The following is an 18,153-nucleotide window of genomic DNA, read 5'->3' as shown; positions in this document are numbered from 1 at the left end:
CCGCGGCCCGCGCTGCGCGGGGGGACTGCGGTGGCGGCGGACCTGCCTGGGCGCCTTCCTCGTCCTCCTCCTCGTCCTCCTCGTTCTCGTCTCCGGTGAGACACCAGCGGGCGGGAAGAGGGGACTTGAGAGGCGGAAGAGAGAATCGGGAAGAGGAAATTTGAAGTGGGAAGGGGAAAGGAAGAGAGCCACTGGGAGGATGAAGGGAGAGGGGAGTTGAGAGAGGGAAGAGGGGGTTTGGCAACAGGAAGAGGGAATTTTGGGGTTGGGGGGAGAAGAGGGGTTTGGGAGGAGGGGAGGAAGAGGGATTTAGGAGGAGACAAATGGGGTTTGGGAGCGGGGATGAAGAGGGAGATCGGGAGAGAGCAGAGGGGTCTGGGGAAGAGAAAAGGAATTTAGGAGGGGGGAGGAAGAGCAGGTTTGGCAGCGGGAAGAGGCATTTGGGACGAGAAAAAAGGAGTTGGCAGAGGACAGTGAGGGCAAGCTTGGATGGGAGAAATAGGATGTTTGGCAGGAGGGAGAGAGAGAGAGCTCTCAGGCACAGCTGGCCGCTCTTCCCCTCGGGCCCGGGCGAGCTTTGGGTGTCCGGGGGGGCCCGGAGGGAGCGGCGGCCGCGCTGTCCCTGTGGGACACGATGGTGCCAAGGGACGGCCCCTCCCGTGCCTTATATATATATATATATATAATGGTTGTAGGAGGGTGGCATTTTTATTCTTTCGAGCATTCTAAAGTGTTGCTTTCAGATGAGAGGCCTTTCCTTCGTTGGTAAAAAGAAATCCCAGGGAGACATTTGCAGCGAGTAGGTTGCGGAGGGTCACGTCTTGGCTTTGGCGTAGCTGTTTCAGAAATTCATTTTTAACTAAAGTTTGCTTCTCTCTCTGAGAAATGATACCCAGGAATTTGTACACTTGATAAGTTTCAGTGTGGACATTGAATAAAGCAAAGGTGAATAATGCAGTAGTGGGGGTGTACTCAATTTGCCCGTGTTTTAAGCCTATGAGCAGTGACATGTTGAAACATCATCAGGTCCATTTTCTGCAGAATATTGAAGCTCAGTGGTAGCAGGGCTTAGCAAATCTCAGTTGTGCAGGTACAATTATCACAAAATATCCTGAGCTGAAAGGCACTCACAAGGATCGTGCCATTTATCAGGAAAGGGATTCACAAGGAAAATACATCACCACTGCTGCGTGGAACAAGTTTGTTACTGACAGCAGACACAGATGAGGGTCAAACAGTTGATGTCTTCTTTGCCACAGACTTGACCTGTAAGGTCTCCCAGGGCCTTTTGCCACAAGGCAGAGCTTAAGGAGAGGAGGAATATAAGTTGTGGAAGAGGATTGAAGCAGGATTGTTTCCCTGATAAGTCCATGGGCCCAGGTAGACTTCATTCAAGGGTGCCAGCAACTGACAGCATCTTCACAAAGCTGCTTTCTGTCATCTTTTAAAGGCCATGAGACTGAGGGAGATCCCAAAGAGTGAAGAAAGGCAAATCTTATCTTCATAAAGGGCAAGAAGGACAAGCAAGAGAACTACAGACTGTTCAGCCTCATTCCTTCCTCCTGTGAAAGGATCGTGGAAGAAGCCATTTGTGGCAAAAGAAGGTAGAAACTGGGAAGAGCCAGATTGGCCAAGGATAAATCATGCCTGATCAATTGGCGTGTCCTCTGTGACTAAATAGCTAGATCTGGAGTTGGAGGGAGTGTTGGATACCAGCTGCTGTGGGCTTACGGGGATATAATGGAAGCTTGAATTTTCCTGAGGGTATTATTGGAAAGATATAGAGCCAGTCTTCATACTCACATGCACAATGGGAGAATGAGAGACAGTACAACTTAAAACCTCCAATTCAAAGCAAGGAAATGAGGACAGTGAGGCCTTGGGACAGGTTGGCCCGATGGATTTTTGCATTCCTGTCTTTGGAGATTTTCAGGATCCAGCTGGAAGAGTCCTAAGCAAGCTGGTCTGAATTCAGTGTTGACTTTGCATTGACCAGGAGGTTGCACAGGGGTCCCTTCACACAAGGAATGATTCTGTAAGCCTGAAATAATTCACTGTTTTTGTGGAGAAAACAGCAAATATAAGGCATTAATGTAATTTTTAAAATATTGGATAAGCTGGTTGTAGTGATACTGATTGGAATACTAATTTAAAAGAACATTATAAAATATGTTGTAGAATAGAATGTAAAATTAAGGATGCCAGTACTAGTAACTTCATAGCAGGAGATCTTACACGTGTCTCAAAAGATTCTTTGAAGACGATGACAAGGAAATTAGAATGGATTAATACAATTGTTCTCATTAATACAGTTATCCAGACTACTGAAGTGCGTGAGTTTTGAAATGTCCCTTGTGGAAAGTAACTGAGAAATTATCCTGTCATAAATCAAGTGCTGATTAAGATAGTTAAGTAGCTGAAAATAGAAGTTCTTTTTTTCCTGCTTTTAAGACTTTCCTAGATCTACTTTCTTAAGACTCATCAGATGTGAAAGTGACCTGGAAGAAGCATTATTGGTAAATAAGCAAAATCTGCCACTGTCACTGTTAATAGATGTAGTCAGGGAGAGGGTAAATTCTGAGGAGCAAAAGGATCCAAAGTGACAGGGAAAAGTGAATTGTTTTTATGGTGGTAAATGAAAAGCAGTGCAGTGAATGTGTTGGAAGGAATTATAAGTTGTTGATTCATGTGACTGTATTTTAAGGTAACTGCTACGTATCTTGAAGGTAGCTGAAAAGGATATGTGAGTGAAAGGCCTTTTAATCATAAGTGGCAGTAAAAAACAAAAATATTGATGAGTTTATAAAAGGATGCCATTATAGCAGAAGTCTTTAATAGCATTGCAATATAAATAGAAGGTGTGTACTTTCTTTGAAAAACATCTTTAGTAGTACACATGCCTCAGAAAATAATAGGAATAGGAGCTCAGAAACAGATGGTTGAATATATGACCATATCTGAAAATGGAAGTAGATCCATTTAGCTGCAAGTTATGATGAATAAGATAATACATGGACAAGTATGCAAAGCAGTGGATGGCAAATGAATGAAAAAAGGCAGAGGGCTCCTACATCCTATAAATTTAATAAGTCTTAAGTTGGAAGACCGTGTATTCTGTAGAGTGCACAGTTAAGGTTGATTGTATTTGGCAGAAGACAGTGGTATACTCAAGAAATGAAAGAATCCAAAACTTCTTGTATGTTTTAAGAATAGCAACTCACTGATTAACATCTATGTTTCCCCATGGATTTAGATTGTCGCCGTTGAGCAAGAAACGACACAGATTCAGCAGAAGGCTGTTTGCACAACAGCCGCTTTAATACGAAAAACTCTCCTCTTTTATAGACAGCTTCGACACATTCTACTTGATTGGCTAATTAACAAAAACATCTTTCTCACAAACAGTCCTTGAGAAGAACAGAAAAACAGAGTAGGAAAACACCACCTGCAGGTTGTTTATACTAACAAGTTATCGTTTCTTTACAACTCTCTAAAAGTCTCACAAGTTCACTATGAGAAAACGAATCTCATTTTCTCGCTCTCTGACCAGGCTGTCACATCCACATTTAGATCACTTGGAATAGTCCACCTTGGTTGAGAAAGATGCTTTTAGGGTTAGGCTGATGGGTGAATGCTGGGTTGCAAAAGGATGTGCTTGCTTGGTGCAAAACTTGTTCTGCTCAGAATTCAAAGGTTTTAACACAGCCCTCTGATCTCACAGCTGCATTATCAATCTAATGCAGAAAAGACAGTGTCATACTCACTCTTTTCTAAACAGCATTTGAATTATTTCCTGTACAAAGATTCTACTTCAAGAAGAAAGTCAAGGAGGTCTGTCTTGCAGAATAGCCTATGGCATCATCATTGAAACGCTCTGCTGTCCTTGTCGCAAGGCTGTCACATTGCTGTATGCTGACTTGACTGCCAGAGGAACAGTTGTGCATGAAAACACGAATGAATGAAATTGGATCTTAGGTTTATAAGTGTCAAACCACTGGTTGATACTTAGAAATGGTTTGATCTGTGAACATCTGGAAAGGGCCACTACCAAAGGCAATAATTTGCCTTTTGGACCAGGACAGATGTTGTTAGTAGCCTGTTTGACAGCAGTGTTACTATGGTCCCATAAGGAGAGCATAATTATCAATTTGCTTTTTTCAGATAATGTTATTTTTAAGACAGTTACTGATGTGTTCATCTTTCCATTGAATATACTTACCTTCTCTAACTCACTAATAGAAATTTGAAAATACATGACTAAACTGAGCATACTTGTACTGTTTACTAAGCCCAGTTTCCTCTCTTCTCTTGAGAAATCTCTTGTGATTTGTTAGTCGTAAGCGTAGTAGCCTAGAACATTATAATTGTCCTCAAGAACAGAAAGAATTGCTGCAATTACATAGCAAATAAAAGAATAAATATGGAGAACCCTTTTAAAAATTGGGGTTTTACAGTCCCTTTCAATATATGTTTTTTAAAAGCTATAGCTAGAAACAAATCTGGGAAGTGTTACCTTCAGAGAGGTGAAAATTGAATTATGTTTACATTTATTCTCAAAATATTAGAGAATGGCTGTTGAGGCTGCCTGTTTCTCATGTACACAAGTATATACTCCTAGTAGAATTCCTCTTTTGCTCAGAGAAGAACTTGAGGGATGTTTTTTTTAACAGGGAGTTCTACAAAATTTCTGAAATTAGTGTATCAATTCTGCAGTTTTCATTCAACAGAGGGTTTAGCAGAGTCCTGGTTTAAGAGTGTGTGGTACTGACGCTTGGAAGGCATGTTCACTGAACAAAGAAATGTGGGACATAATCTACCCACAGATCTCAAGAGCAGCCTGAACATTTATCAGAGGTAGATGGATAGAGAAAAGAGGGTATGTGCTTTCTATGTGAATTCACTTTTTGTAATCATCAGAGAGAGACCGAATTGCCGGGACGGGGCTTGCGCCGTGTGTGCTTGATCAGTGATACAGCCGAGTGAGTAGCTGGTGTGTAGCACTTCCTGGCAGAAGTTCTGTGGCCACCAGAAAATGAATTGTCAAGTACCAAAGATTAAGGAAGAGAGAAGGGGCTCTTGAAGAGGTTTCTTAACTCTCTGCTGGGTCCATTGATAAAATCCCTATGAAGTTCTGTATGTTGAACCCCTTGATTATCTCAGTCAAGTGATTCTCTGGTGTCTCGTGAAAGCTCAGCATGAGATAAAGGTTCCTGGGGACAGGTAGGCAGGTGTTGAGTGAGCAGCCTGCCAGTGCTGGTGTTTTGGCCAGAGAGGTAAAAGTTCACTGCCATGAATATCAAAAGGAATTCATTGGACAAAACCTTAGAAGCTTCAGCTGAAAACGCTGTCCAGACAGTGCTTTTATGAAAGAACTAATGAAAGGCTTTTCAAGAATGTCTTCTAGATTAATGTAGGTAAAAACCCAAACCTACAAACATCGTGATGTATTTTAAATTAGACTTAAAGGGATTATTAACAATAACACTTCTCATACATTTTTAGAAAAGATCAGGAAACTTCCCATATTATTTCTTAAATTATTAGTTGTCATTTACTGATTTAAGTTAGGTACCTATCTTTGTAGGAACAATTTCTGGTGTAAATGCTGTTCCTTAGAGTTTTTTAAAGAAATTAACACAGTGCTCCAGAGTGTAGGAATGCTATGGGGCAAACAATTTTTTAAAGTTCTTGTAACCTTTTCCTCAGTTGATTCAATTTCCATGGACATTGTGGCATCTCGCAGCTCTGGATAGTCATTATCTGACATTACATTTGGACTGTCACATGAGTATGTGGATAGGTCACAATCTGAGTTACAAATTTTTTCACTGTTTCAGCTACATTTAAAAATTTATTTTTCAGCTATTTAATATATAAATATATAAAACAATACACTAGCTGTTTATATCTTATCTGTTACAATGAGCTGTTCTTTTTAGAAGTTTCAAAAGTTAATTTTTCTACAAGTAAGATTTTTCCTAGTTTCTCATAAATGATCAACGAGGTAGAAATCACTGTATGTGCAAAAAGTATTAAGGAGAACGGTAGTAATTGCTTTTCTTGAAGTTAATATTTATTTTGCATACTTTTCAATATTTTTATATGTGAAATATCAAGAGTATGAATTTTTTTTCATTTACGTAAGTATGATGAGTTTCATTTCTGAATATCATATATGCCAAAGAATAAATTTGACATTCCAGATGTCCAGTCATATTCTAAGTTCTACAGCACTGAAGTTCATAGTTATCTTCTAATGATAATTAATTCACATATAATCCTTGCTGTGGTTTAATATAATTTCATTTTAAAAAGAAAAGAAATCTTCTATTTGCCACATGCTGTTTGAATTATGCTCTATGTGAATAAAGTTGTCATTGTTTTTCTTTTTTCTTTTAACTCACGTTGAAGACACAACTATGGCTGCTACAGTGAACTTGGAGCTGGATCCCATTTTTCTGAAAGCCCTGGGCTTTTTGCACTCAAAGAGTAAGGACTCTGCTGAAAAGCTGAAAGCACTTCTTGACGAGTCGTTGGCCAGAGGAACTGACTCGAGCTATCGTCCCTCTCAGAAGGTACTGCTGTTAGGGAGCATGGCTCCTTTTTGTGTGCCTTAATAAAGCTCCTGCTGTTCCTGGTTCCTCTTTTACAGCTGAAAGGTTAAAAGAGAATCAGAAGTTGAGGAAAAAGAAAAAGTAATTATGGAGTGTTCATATTCATCATTCCCCTTCTCCATACAACATAATCCATTCAATTAATGGAAGTTAATGGGAAGAAAATCTTTTTACCTTGTTGATCCACCAAGACATAAAAGAGATATTCAGCATTATATCAGACATGCTGTGTAAGGTGCACCCAAACTTACATATTTCTGCAGTTCCATTTCAGAGCTAAAAGTTCTTTAAAATATAGATTACCTTTGCCACAGAGAAATAAGGAACAAAATAAGCTATTTACCTATAAAGATGTATCTCTTTCCTTGAAATTCTGTTGATGAAGTCATATGAGAAGAGCACCAAATGGTTCAAAACAGAAATTATTTGCAGGCTGAAACCATTGCTGTCCAATGGACAAACATTACTTTTCATCTACTGAAAATCACTGAACACCTGCTAGAGAGAATATTTGACTCTTAAGATGAGCGTATGGAAATAGCTAAGCAGGGACATCCTTGTGCTGCTGTGTATTGCCATATGGATAATGAGGTCTTGTTCTCCCCTAGGATGCCTGCATGTCAGCCTGCTGTGTTCTAATGATGGTCTGTATGCTGATACATTTGGCAATATTTCATTTCTACGTGGCTCCCAATAACTGAAAGGCAATAGTACTGCTCAGCATACATCATACTTTACTGTGTGGTCTAACTCCTTTCTGTTCATCTTGTTAACTCCCTGAAACCTAACACAGGTCTCAAAACTCTCAGGTGCCCTTTATCTCAGAGCTCAAAGAAGAAATGTGTGGTTTAAAGATGAAGCAGGGAGCTGAATAACAGTGCAAAGAGGTTTGGGAAGCCAATTCTAATAACAGCTTGGCTGGAAGTCACCTACCCTTAGGTGAAATTGAGGTTCAGGCCAGAGGAAGAAATCTTCTGTTCTCTTTTCAGTATATATCTAATATCAGCAGGACTGCAAAGGTCAAAAATGAAAAAAAGTACAAGCATTCCTTTCCTTGCATTTGCAGGCTGCAGGGTGAATTTGTGGTTGACCATGAAATCCAAGAAGAGAGTAGGGAGCACAGGATTACCACAGTCAAGTCAAGGAACTTTGGAGGGCTGAAGCTCAGGCCTTAGGACTTGTCCCAGTATACAGCAGAGAATTGCTCCCATCTTACCAGCTGGGAGGGGATACCTTGCTCGTGCCCATCAGTGTGACTGGTCATTCATTTACAGGATCTCCTGATTATTCATTTGCTGACATTAATGTGTCATTAGTGATCACCACTGATTTCTGTTGAGATCTAAATTTATTAATCTGATAGACAAATATGGACTGAGATTAAGAGGAGGTCAATATTTGTCTCCATGAAGGAATGAATTATTGATGTCTGGTTATATCAGTTGTCAGCTTGTGTTTTTAGCTTATATTGAATTTTGTCCTTAGAACTGTCTGAAAATTCATGTTCATTGCCTCTTTGAATTTTAAAAGCAGAATCTCCTTTTTAATTAATGTTCCAAAGAGGATCTGTCTTTGGAAAAGGAGCATATTGTCCTCAGAAAGGTTAGTGGTAAGGAAAGATTTTACTATTTCTCTGCAATTTAAATGGTGATTTGTTGATATGATATGAAAATATTTTAAGAAATGGGTTTTTATTTTAGAAAGTCTATATGTAGATGATCAGTGTTGTATGGCATATTGTTTGCCTGTCCTGTTATCTCACTACTTGCAAATTAGGTAGAAACTCAATAGCAGAATTTGGCTTCAATTTTTGTTTCTGTTTCCAGGAAGTAGAGCAACCAAAAGTATCTGTCACCAAACCCATTAAGCAAGAGCCTAAAGCTTCATCCAGTTTGCCTTCTGGCAACAACAATGGGAAGCCCACTGCATCAGAAAAGGTGAAAAAAGAAACCGAAAAGAGATCTGCAGACAAAGTAAGTTATTTTTGTTCTCTAGTGAAATAACTTGGTTAATAAACCCAAAGGTGTTTTAGACAAAGCTCCCCTTTTCAACTCATCTAGCCTGTGAGCTACATTAGCCAGTCATGTTGCCATTTCAGCAATCTAATAAATGTCTTCTTGTAATTATTCTGTGATTGTTTTCCCTGCTCATTGTGGGGAGGCTGGACTTAAGGGGTGCCTTCCAAACCATTCTGTGTTTTAAATCCTAAGATATTATCTCATAAGAGATTACTAAAATGTAGCAAGTTGAAATAGGATATTCCCAAAGCTTTTTCAAAGATTTTGAGGTGAAGTACAAAAAGGCGGCTTGAGCTTCGAGTTCATAAATATTTTGAAGAAAGTATGTAATTAAAGAAATACATTGTGTGTACGCTGCGTAAAGTACACCTTCTTATACTGTGAATATAACTGTTCCATTTTAACGCATTTTAATAATCTGTTAGCTCATTGTATTTTCACATTCTCTGTGTGTGTGTTTAATAGACAAAAGGGGATCCTACTGAAGGAGCTGATGCACCAAAGAAGCCCAGGGTAGAGAAGCAAGAGGCTCGTTCCTCTCCTATTACAGTTCAGACAAGCAAGGATTTATCCATGCCTGATTTATCTAGCTTTGAGGAAACCAGTGCTGATGACTTTGCTATGGAAATGGGATTAGCCTGTGTTGTTTGCAGGTAAGTCAATGTTGCTTCTTTCCAGCTAGGTGTAGTTACTTTTTTTAAAATTGTGTACCACTGAGTTAATGCTTCTCAAAGTTTTTATTCCAGAAATCACTTAATCACTTAATATCCAAAATTGCTAATACATTTAATGCTCCTTCATGAATAAGAATGGATTCTTGAAAATGGGAATTTCAGAGAGTGAACCAGCTTTTTTTCTGCAGGAAAGGACAAGTGAAAAATAAAACTAGATAAGATGCAAAACCTATAATGACAATTACATTTTTCAATTATTGGAAAACAAAATATTAATATCTAGCAATAAGCATTTTTTTAAAAATCAGTTCTCATCTGAAAGCACTTTCAGGTGGTATTACTATGAGATCTGTATGTGTTGCTCTACTTTTTCTAATCATTTGACATTAGTTTACACATAGCCATGTTTTATCAGCAAATATATCTTGCAGTGAAGACAGGTTGTTTTTAGGTTCTAAAACTGGACTTATTAACATGGTACTAGCAGTCCATTTAGTGTTAACAGATGTACAAAATACTTTTGAATAACTATCCTAGGATCAAATCACTGACATCAGGATTTTGTTTCACAGATCATTTATATCCTTGTTAGGCCCCAGTGCTGCCAAAGGGAACAGTTTGGCTCTCCCAATTGTACCTCCTTCCCTGGACTGTTTAGGGGGGTGTATTGCCAGTACAGTTTGTGATCAGCTGGATCAGCTCTCCACGTGGGTTTTTCAGTAGGTTTGAGTTTCAATCAGCTCAGTAAGAGTAAATTCTTATGCTGGCACATGTGTGGATGCAGGAGTGTAGAGCCAGGACAGAGAAGAAGGACAGGCCTTTTGGCAGCAGTATGTATTTTAGCTCAGGTTGAGTCAGTTGGGAAACGGTGTCCTATAATATTATTCTTTCATCGTTTCCATGGTTGTTCCTGTTGTGAAGATAGGGAAGTGTTGTCAGTGCCCAGAGGATAAATTTCTGTAGTTACAGATTATTATGCTGGTGACCAGTTGGGGACTGATGGGATTTCATGTTATTCCCATGTGTTAGATCAAGTATTTAGTTTCTTATTATAGATATTGAAAAAAGAAGAAGTATATAAATATCTGAACTTTACCTTTTTTCCTGTAAATTCTATTTTTCCTGTCTCCTAAAAGAGGCAAAGCCCCATTTAGCGGTATGTTAAAATGCTACTAAAAATAGTAAGGTATTACCTTGTTTGGTAGGAGGGGATAATGAGGTTCTGTTTATACAGTCTTGACCTGCTGTGGATGATTAATTCTGTGTCTTCCGTGGCAAAGTAAAACACTTGCAGGCATTATGAGAAATGCCTGCAAAGTAAAGAAACAGAAGAAAGAAAATGCAACTCCTGTGCCCAGTGTAGCCAAGACTTTGAAAGGCACAGGCCAGATACATGGTTCCATTAGCTGTTCCACAATCCCTGTTTATTTAAACTGGCTCCTGAAGGCTTTGCTTCTACCCATTCATGGTCACCAACTCAAGTGTTCTTGCAAAAGATGTGTCTACCCTGGCTAGCTAAAATATCTCTGATGCCAGACAGTGGGAGAAGCACTGCTGGGGAAAGAACAACTCATTAGAGAGAGAGTGGCAGCAGTCACCCCAACACTCTGGATTGTTTCCATTTTACATGGAACCTGCTGAAACTGATGTCACATGGTTGTCTGTCTCCAGCTCACGCTGGACTGGATGTTTTTCACAGGACTTGTGCTTTAAATTTCTGAATCCAGCACATTGGTCAGACAGTATTCCTCTATTTATTGCACCCTTTTTTGGGGTAATATCTTGAGCCAAAATAATAACATCCCTGTACATTTTTAAAATGACATCTTTTAATAACTAATTATTCAAACAGTTGTAAATGAAAACATGTCAAATTGCAGAATAGGTGGAGTTCATAGCAAAAGAGTTTATATTGCTTAAGAAGACAAGCTATCAAGAACCCAGCTGTGGGTTCACAAATGCAAAAAAGTGCTTTTGAATATTTATAGAAGTAAAAACTAAAGCAGAGGCATGGAATGTTTCTTCAAGATTTGCCAAGTGTAAAATGTATTTTCATAGTGATTAGGTGTAATTATTGTTGATGCCTGTGGTGTTTTTCTTCTTTTTCTTTTATATCAAGTTAGTTGTTCTTTTTTACTAAGTTAGGCATAAGGAGGGAGGGAGTATTAAAATAACTTCATCCTCTCCAGTACTTGTAGTCTGGGAAAATCAGGACCACTTACCAGTTATGGAGGCTCCTCACTGGCTCCTCAGTTGTACAAAGAGGAAATACTACATGCCGTTTGTAGATGATAGCAAAGTTTTCCTCTCAAAAAAAAAAATTTTAAAAGACTGGTTTGGAAATAACAACCTAATTTTCTATTAATACTTCTTTATTGGTTGGTTTTTGAAGGTAAAAAATCATTAGGTTTGTTTCTTAGCTGTCTTAGAATTTTAAAGTAAGTGGTTTAACGTGTTTCTGAGCATGAAGAGTTCATTTGTTTTTAATCAGTTGGGGATTGTTTTTTGTAATTTTAAAATGGGGTGAGTCTCCCTTCTTGAGACCATTTGTTCTGATCCAGTTTATTTAGGAATAAAAAACAAACCAAATATCTTTTAAATATCCTGAATGCCAAATAATGGTCCCTAGAATTCCAGAAAGGTTTCCCTTTCTCTTTTTAAGTAGCCTGTTTAAAAGAGAAGTCTTCCTTAGAGAATGTTCCAGTACTTACGTGGACAATACCTTCAGACTTTGTTTTTCTGTTATATAAAGAAATAAGGGATTACCTTTCCCCATGTATCTACAAATAGAGTTTCCATGGTTACCTGGGTACCTGCTCTTCGGGGATATGAGCAAAAGCAGCTTAGCAATTAAATAGCTTGATTTGTCATCTGAAAGAAGGAATCATTAGGAAAATGGTATTTGGGTAATTCACAGGCAGACTCCCAGCCATGTATATATCACTAATGTGTCATTTATACAGCATGATTACTTTCAGCAAGGCCCACGCAAAAATGAAACCCTCATCACCAGCTTGCATGTTTGCTTCAAGGCAGGACTGCACAATTAATCCTTTCTATTCCATCTCTCCATGATTCTGGTATTATCTCAAATTCCGCGTGTCTGTTTATGGGGTAGAGACCAAAGGGATGGCTAATAAAACATCTTCAAAGTAGCGTAGAGCTTGGGTGATGATGTTTTTAAATCCTGCAGCAGAAAGCACTCCTACACTCCTACATGCTTGTCATTGAGAAATTATTTATTCTTGAACTGTACTGCTTTGCAGCTGACAGCAAAATTACCCAAATGGAGACTGTCCCTCATATGCTATTTAATGAGGAAGTCATAATTGGCGTGCAGTGATGTATCCATAAAACGCCCAGATGAACCAAAGCAGGCAAGACTTGCATCTCTAATCTAAAAATCAAACAGGGAAATCAAGACTGTCACATACACATGTTTAATAGAATTAGGAAGTCTTCAAATCTCTTGAAATAAATTGCCTTTAAAAAATACCAAATTTCTAAAATGTTAGTTAGGAAGAACTGATACAGGAAGAAAAGGGATACATTCAATTTGCCACAGGTAGAAAATATATGTGAAGAAAAAATATTTTTGTTTTTTTATCTTAAGCCTTGCAAAATTTTCAACAATTGGATAATCCTCTAAGTGCTTTCTCCCATAATCTGTTCTTAACTATTTGCTCTGCAGGCAAATGACAGTTACTTTTGTGAATCAGCTAGTGGAGTGTCAGGAGTGCCATAATCTCTACCACCAGGATTGCCATAAACCTCAGGTGACAGACAAGGAAGTGAATGATCCTCGACTTGTCTGGTATTGTGCCCGCTGTACCAGGCAGATGAAGAGAATGGTAGGAGTCAGTTTTTTGTCTCATGTGAGCACTATTTGAATACAGCAGGCTATTTCTACTGTGTGAGAATATTTCCTGGGTTAGACGAGTCTTAGGAAGCACGTTGGAGAACCATTTTTCTCAGCAGTGCTTCCCTTGCTGCAGCTGTGGTTTTCAATGTAGCATCTCAAAGAGTATTCTGTAATGCACTTCTTAAACAAAGCTTTTTAAAAATCAGAAGGTGAGTGAACAAGAGTGAAATAGGATTGTTTCCTGCTTGGCAAGCAGAAGTTAAAACCTTTTTTTTTTTTTTTTTAATTTCAGGTGATACTCAGCTTTTAGTAATAGCCCAGCAGTTTAAGTTTTCTTATCAGCTTTGGATATGAGTGGTTCTTTTCCTGTAGGACAAGACTGCCAATTTCAATCTGATGTGTTGAATGTTCTCAGGGTCAAAAATAAGCTGAGGGTAGCACATTCCAGTTTCAAAAAAAAATATTTTAAAAAGCCTTTATTTTGATTTATCTGCATGACTGAACAGTATTCTACCAGATTCCCACTCATCTCATTATGAGAAAGAAACATAAGAGCTTTGGGTGCATGCAACATTAGTGACTTTAGTTCTGATGTTTTAAAATCACACCCAGAATACAGAAAAATACAGCAGAAAATGTCTTTTGAAACTGTTTTGCAGTAACTAGCAAGTGTTATCTGTTGAAATGGCTCCACTAAGAAACAAGGAAAGAAGGGAAAGTAAGATCCTGGCCTAGGATGTACCAACATTGACTGAAATACATGATTATTCTGATGATCATCAGGCCTTTGAACTCAGAGGAGTGTTTGCTCGATGTCAGTTCCTGCACAGGGTAGCCAGTTTAGCCATTGAGCAGTTGCTTTCAGTATGGCCTTTCCTTTTTTTGTTTTGGCATGAATTCTGCCATTTTGCCTGCCACTTCTTAGCAGGCTCTTGCAGTCTACATCCCAGTACTGCTGGACTGTGTCCTTGTCTTCTGCAAGTTCACCTGTCTGCCTTATTCCTGTAAATGCCCAGTGCTTTCCTGCTCTCCAAATATCAACACTGCCACTCTCTCCACACTGAAATAGCAAATTCTGTTCAGATGCTTTTTGGCTGGACCCTGTCCCCAGTACCATACCCAGCACACCTCCACATCCCCTGTTGCCTCATTTCTCAAACCTTGTAATTGTAAAGGCTAGATTGCAATCTTAAAATGCTCATGCTGTTTGTTAACAGTCAAAACAGTCCATGTTATGTGGCCCATAACTTATTCAGGGTGTTTTTTTCCTACCATTTACACAGGCTCAGAAGACACAAAAACCACCTCAAAAACCAGCTCCTGCAGTGGTTTCAGTTGCACCAGCTTTGAAGGATCCATTGGTCAAGAAACCAGAAATCAAGTTAAAACCTGAGACCCCACCAGCTTTTCTGGCATTCAAGAGAACAGAAGTCAAGGTAATGTAGTTTAAATTTACCAGAGGAAGAGTTTGTTTCACTGCACAGATAATAGGGTTTTTTCAATTAGACCAATCTTTTCACATAAGAACCATAATTGAAAATAGTCTCTTACACTATGTGGACTGAGTAGTAGCACAGCATAGTGGGTTTGCATGAACACTGAAAGAATGTGGGGGGAAAGCCTCACTTCACACATGGATACTCCATCTCTGGAAGTGTTCAAGGCCAGGCTGGGTGGGGCTCTGAGCAAAAGAGATTGGAACTAGATGATTTTCAAAGTCCTTTCCACAACCTGAATAATTCTATGATTCTATGAATTGTATAAAATACATTATTTGCTCTCTCTAGTCAAGTAACTTATGTGTATTTTGACACTTGGAAGTCTTTTTCTCATGGCAACAGTGGTCTTGACAGTGCTGGGTTTACACTTGAATTTGATGATCTTGAAGGTCTTTTCTAGCCTAGATGGTTATAGGGAAAGTGTTGCTGACTCTGTGAGGTTTAATTTAGGAGCTTCTTAAATATAATCTGATCTAGGGGGTGGCATTCCTGCCCATGGTAGGAAGGTTGGAACAAGATGATCTTTAAGGTGCTTTCCTGCCCAAACCATTCTGGGATTCTCTTCTTTAATTCTGTGTTGCCTCATGTTTCTGTTTCTCCAAGTTAAAATATTGTCAAAAGGTCAAATTGGTCAAAGGCGGTAAACCAGAAGCAGTGTTATAAATAACAGAGTAGTCTAATAAAGCATGATCTTTTCTTAGGAAAACACAGTTTTATCTGCAAATCAAAGCATTTATTCATGTGCTCAAAGTTATATTTGCCATTGCTCTGCCTGGATGCAAACCATCATGAATACTAGGATGGGTATTGCTCTAGCACTTATACTTGTGAATTACTTTTTTTACCTCAGCAGAATGTGCCTAAACAGGTTGTAAGACCTGGGGCCTGATTTCTTCCATCAACTTTACTGTTTAGAAGTTGTCTGAGTATAGTATAAAAGGAGTATTACTTTAATAGAGAGGTTTAGTTTTTGTTTTGACTCTGCCATTTGGTTGAACTCTGATTTAAATCAACAAATCATCTTCACCTGAAGCCTGGTGATTGTAGAGTTTAAGGTGTGGGAACTCAGTGTGGATAGTGTGCCTGCTTCACAGGCAAAGGGAACCCATGTTTGCAGAAAGTTTGTTTTTTGCAGTACCTGAATGGGAAAAGACTATAGGATAGTATTTTTTTTTTCATTCTCTCTGTGGTACAAGTTGCTAAGAACCAAGAAGAAAGGAAACAGTTTAGATACTCCTACTTCAACAGTTTCTTAAAGTACATGCAATACTTAATTGCTCAGTGTCTGATTTTGTCGGAGCATCTGTCAGCTTGTTGAAAAGTGACACCTGGTAACAACAGTAAATAAATAAAAAAGAAGCCACCACCTTTTATATAGTTCACAAATTTGGGCTTTTATTGTTCATGGAGAGATCACAGTGCTGTGTGGTAGTCTGTTAAGTGTACAGAAGAAAGGGGAGAAGGGATACTATGTTCTTTGTGCCTGGGAGATTAAAAGTTGGCTGCACCTGGCATCCTTTCCTGTTCTTGTTAGTACTTTTCAACTGTGGTGACCAGTGGTGAAATATTGTCCACTCACTGGGTGTTCCTGGGAAAAGAACTGAATCAGAGGCTCAGTGTATTCCTGCTGTGATGTGTTACACAAATAGATGCTGCTATAATAAGAATGCTTATTTATTTTAGACCTCAGCAGCAGTTTCGGGGAACTCTGCCAGTACAAGTGTTTCCTCCTCAGCAACGAGTGGCCTTACAGGATGGGCTGCTTTTGCAGCCAAAACCTCCTCTGCCAACCCATCAACTGCCAAACTGGGATCGACAGCGCAGAGTGCCAGCGGGAAACCTGCAGCTTCTTCAAATAACCAGAAACCCGTGGGTTTGTCAGGGCTGGCGACTTCAAAGACAGGACTGGGGGCCAAAATAGCTTCTGCCAACAACAGCACAAACCCCGTTCAGCTGAAGCCTCCTCCGCCGCTGACCCTGGGGAAGACGACGCTGAGCCGCTCGGTGAGCAGCGACAACGTGAGCAAGGCGGGGCTGCCCAGCCCCAGCAGCGCCGCCCCCAGCACCGGCGGCCAGGCCGGCGGCGGCAACGGCGGCAGCGGCACCGCGGGCAGCAGCGCGGGCGGCGCCGGCAAAGCCGCGGCTGACACCGGCAACCAGCCGGCGCCCCTGAAGGGCCCGACCTCGCAGGAGTCCCAGCTCAACGCCATGAAAAGGCTACAAATGGTCAAGAAGAAGGCTGCTCAAAAGAAGCTCAAGAAATAGTCAGGCTGCTTGCTGATGTTGTTGGTTGTGTGCAGTGAGACAGCAGCGTCGGTGTTTTACTTAAAGGAAATCTCCCAGGTACTGGACTGAAAGAGGTTAAATCAGGGAAGCCCAAACTCTATGTTATACAGAAGGTCAAACTTTAATAATTCTGATATTCCTTCTGCCTTTCCAAATCTGTGAATTTAATGTTAGACGAATTCATTATTACATGCTCCTGGTTTTGTAGCTCAGAGCACTGAAACTTGAAATTGTAGATGTCAGGTATTTTTTAATATTAAAACCCCCACATTTGTGTAGATACTTAATAAATTGAACTTGGTAAACCATCATTCTTAGATGTTAATAATAAAAGGATTATTAATCTGGGAAGTCATTGCCACTCTTCTTTCGCCCCATATTCTAATACTTAAAATGCTTCAGATGTTCAACATTGTGCAGTTTATTACCTCAAATTATAAAGCTTGTTAGAGGAAAAAATACTTTAATTTTAAAATTTAACTGTTCAACAACAGTGTATTTAAATTGAAATTTTTGGTTTGGTAGTTTGCTAAATTGGCTTGTTTTGGTTTTATACAGTGAGAAACTTCAAATAAAAAGAACAGAAGAGAGTCAAAACTGTCTTCAAGTTTTCTTAAAATGTAGAGAACCATCCTGTATTTGAGAAATATCAGGTACTCCAGCTCTCCACTGTTACCCCTGACCTGTACTTCATGGTTTGTGCTCCCTCTTTTCATCCCAGCTGCTCCAGGTTGTTTTCAGCTTGGAATTGGCTCAAGGTGGGCACTGGAAAATGACCTTGAGTCTTGCTCTCTGTGACCAGCATGTGGCAATTTCCCTCCATTCCTTCTGTGATGAGGGGAGCATCTCTAAACATGAAAACATCTTGGACTGTATTGGGTTTGCATGGCCAGTTTGATTTTCTCCTTATCACATTAATCTTCCCAAAGCAAAGTCTTGCCCATGATGGTAATTGGTGAGTGATCTCTCACTCCCTTTATCTTGACCTATGACCCTTCCATCTTATTTCTGTGTCCCCCTACCTAGCTGAGGAGGGGAGTGAGTGACAGAGCAGCTGGGGTGGGCGCCTGACATCTGTCCATGGTCAACCCACCACACAGACTGGCACAGGTAGGTGAAAGCTACTGTTTTTCTTTGCTGTCCTATATTTTAAGTGTGTGTAAAGCTGAAACATGGCAGCTATTTCCCATACCTCATTTC

The 18,153-nt window shown here is 39.6% G+C and overlaps 1 protein-coding gene across 4 annotated transcripts; it reads left to right on the top strand.

Annotated features, from left to right (window-relative positions):
- The first annotated feature begins 6 nt into the window (after positions 1 to 6).
- INTS12 (integrator complex subunit 12) lies at positions 7 to 17,544 on the top strand. Of its 4 annotated transcripts, none has more exons than XM_053975797.1 (8): positions 7 to 95; positions 1,451 to 1,604; positions 6,412 to 6,575; positions 8,441 to 8,587; positions 9,098 to 9,285; positions 12,998 to 13,157; positions 14,452 to 14,604; positions 16,351 to 17,544. In XM_053975797.1, exons 3-8 carry the CDS (start codon positions 6,420 to 6,422, stop codon positions 16,930 to 16,932), a joined length of 1,386 nt encoding a protein of 461 aa, XP_053831772.1. In that variant the 5' UTR covers positions 7 to 95; positions 1,451 to 1,604; positions 6,412 to 6,419; the 3' UTR covers positions 16,933 to 17,544. The 4 variants fall into 4 exon arrangements, with proteins under 4 accessions (XP_053831772.1, XP_053831774.1, XP_053831771.1 ...); XM_053975796.1 differs by lacking the exon at positions 7 to 95 and adding an exon at positions 737 to 945; XM_053975798.1 differs by lacking the exon at positions 7 to 95 and adding an exon at positions 1,261 to 1,380.
- The last annotated feature ends 609 nt before the right edge of the window (positions 17,545 to 18,153 follow it).

The sequence above is a fragment of the Vidua macroura genome, chromosome 4 (genome assembly GCF_024509145.1).
Source record: "Vidua macroura isolate BioBank_ID:100142 chromosome 4, ASM2450914v1, whole genome shotgun sequence".
In the NCBI taxonomy this organism is placed as follows: Eukaryota; Metazoa; Chordata; class Aves; order Passeriformes; family Viduidae; genus Vidua; species Vidua macroura.
The sequence above is the reverse complement of the archived record's forward strand: the minus strand, read 5'-3'. Positions and strand labels throughout refer to the sequence as shown.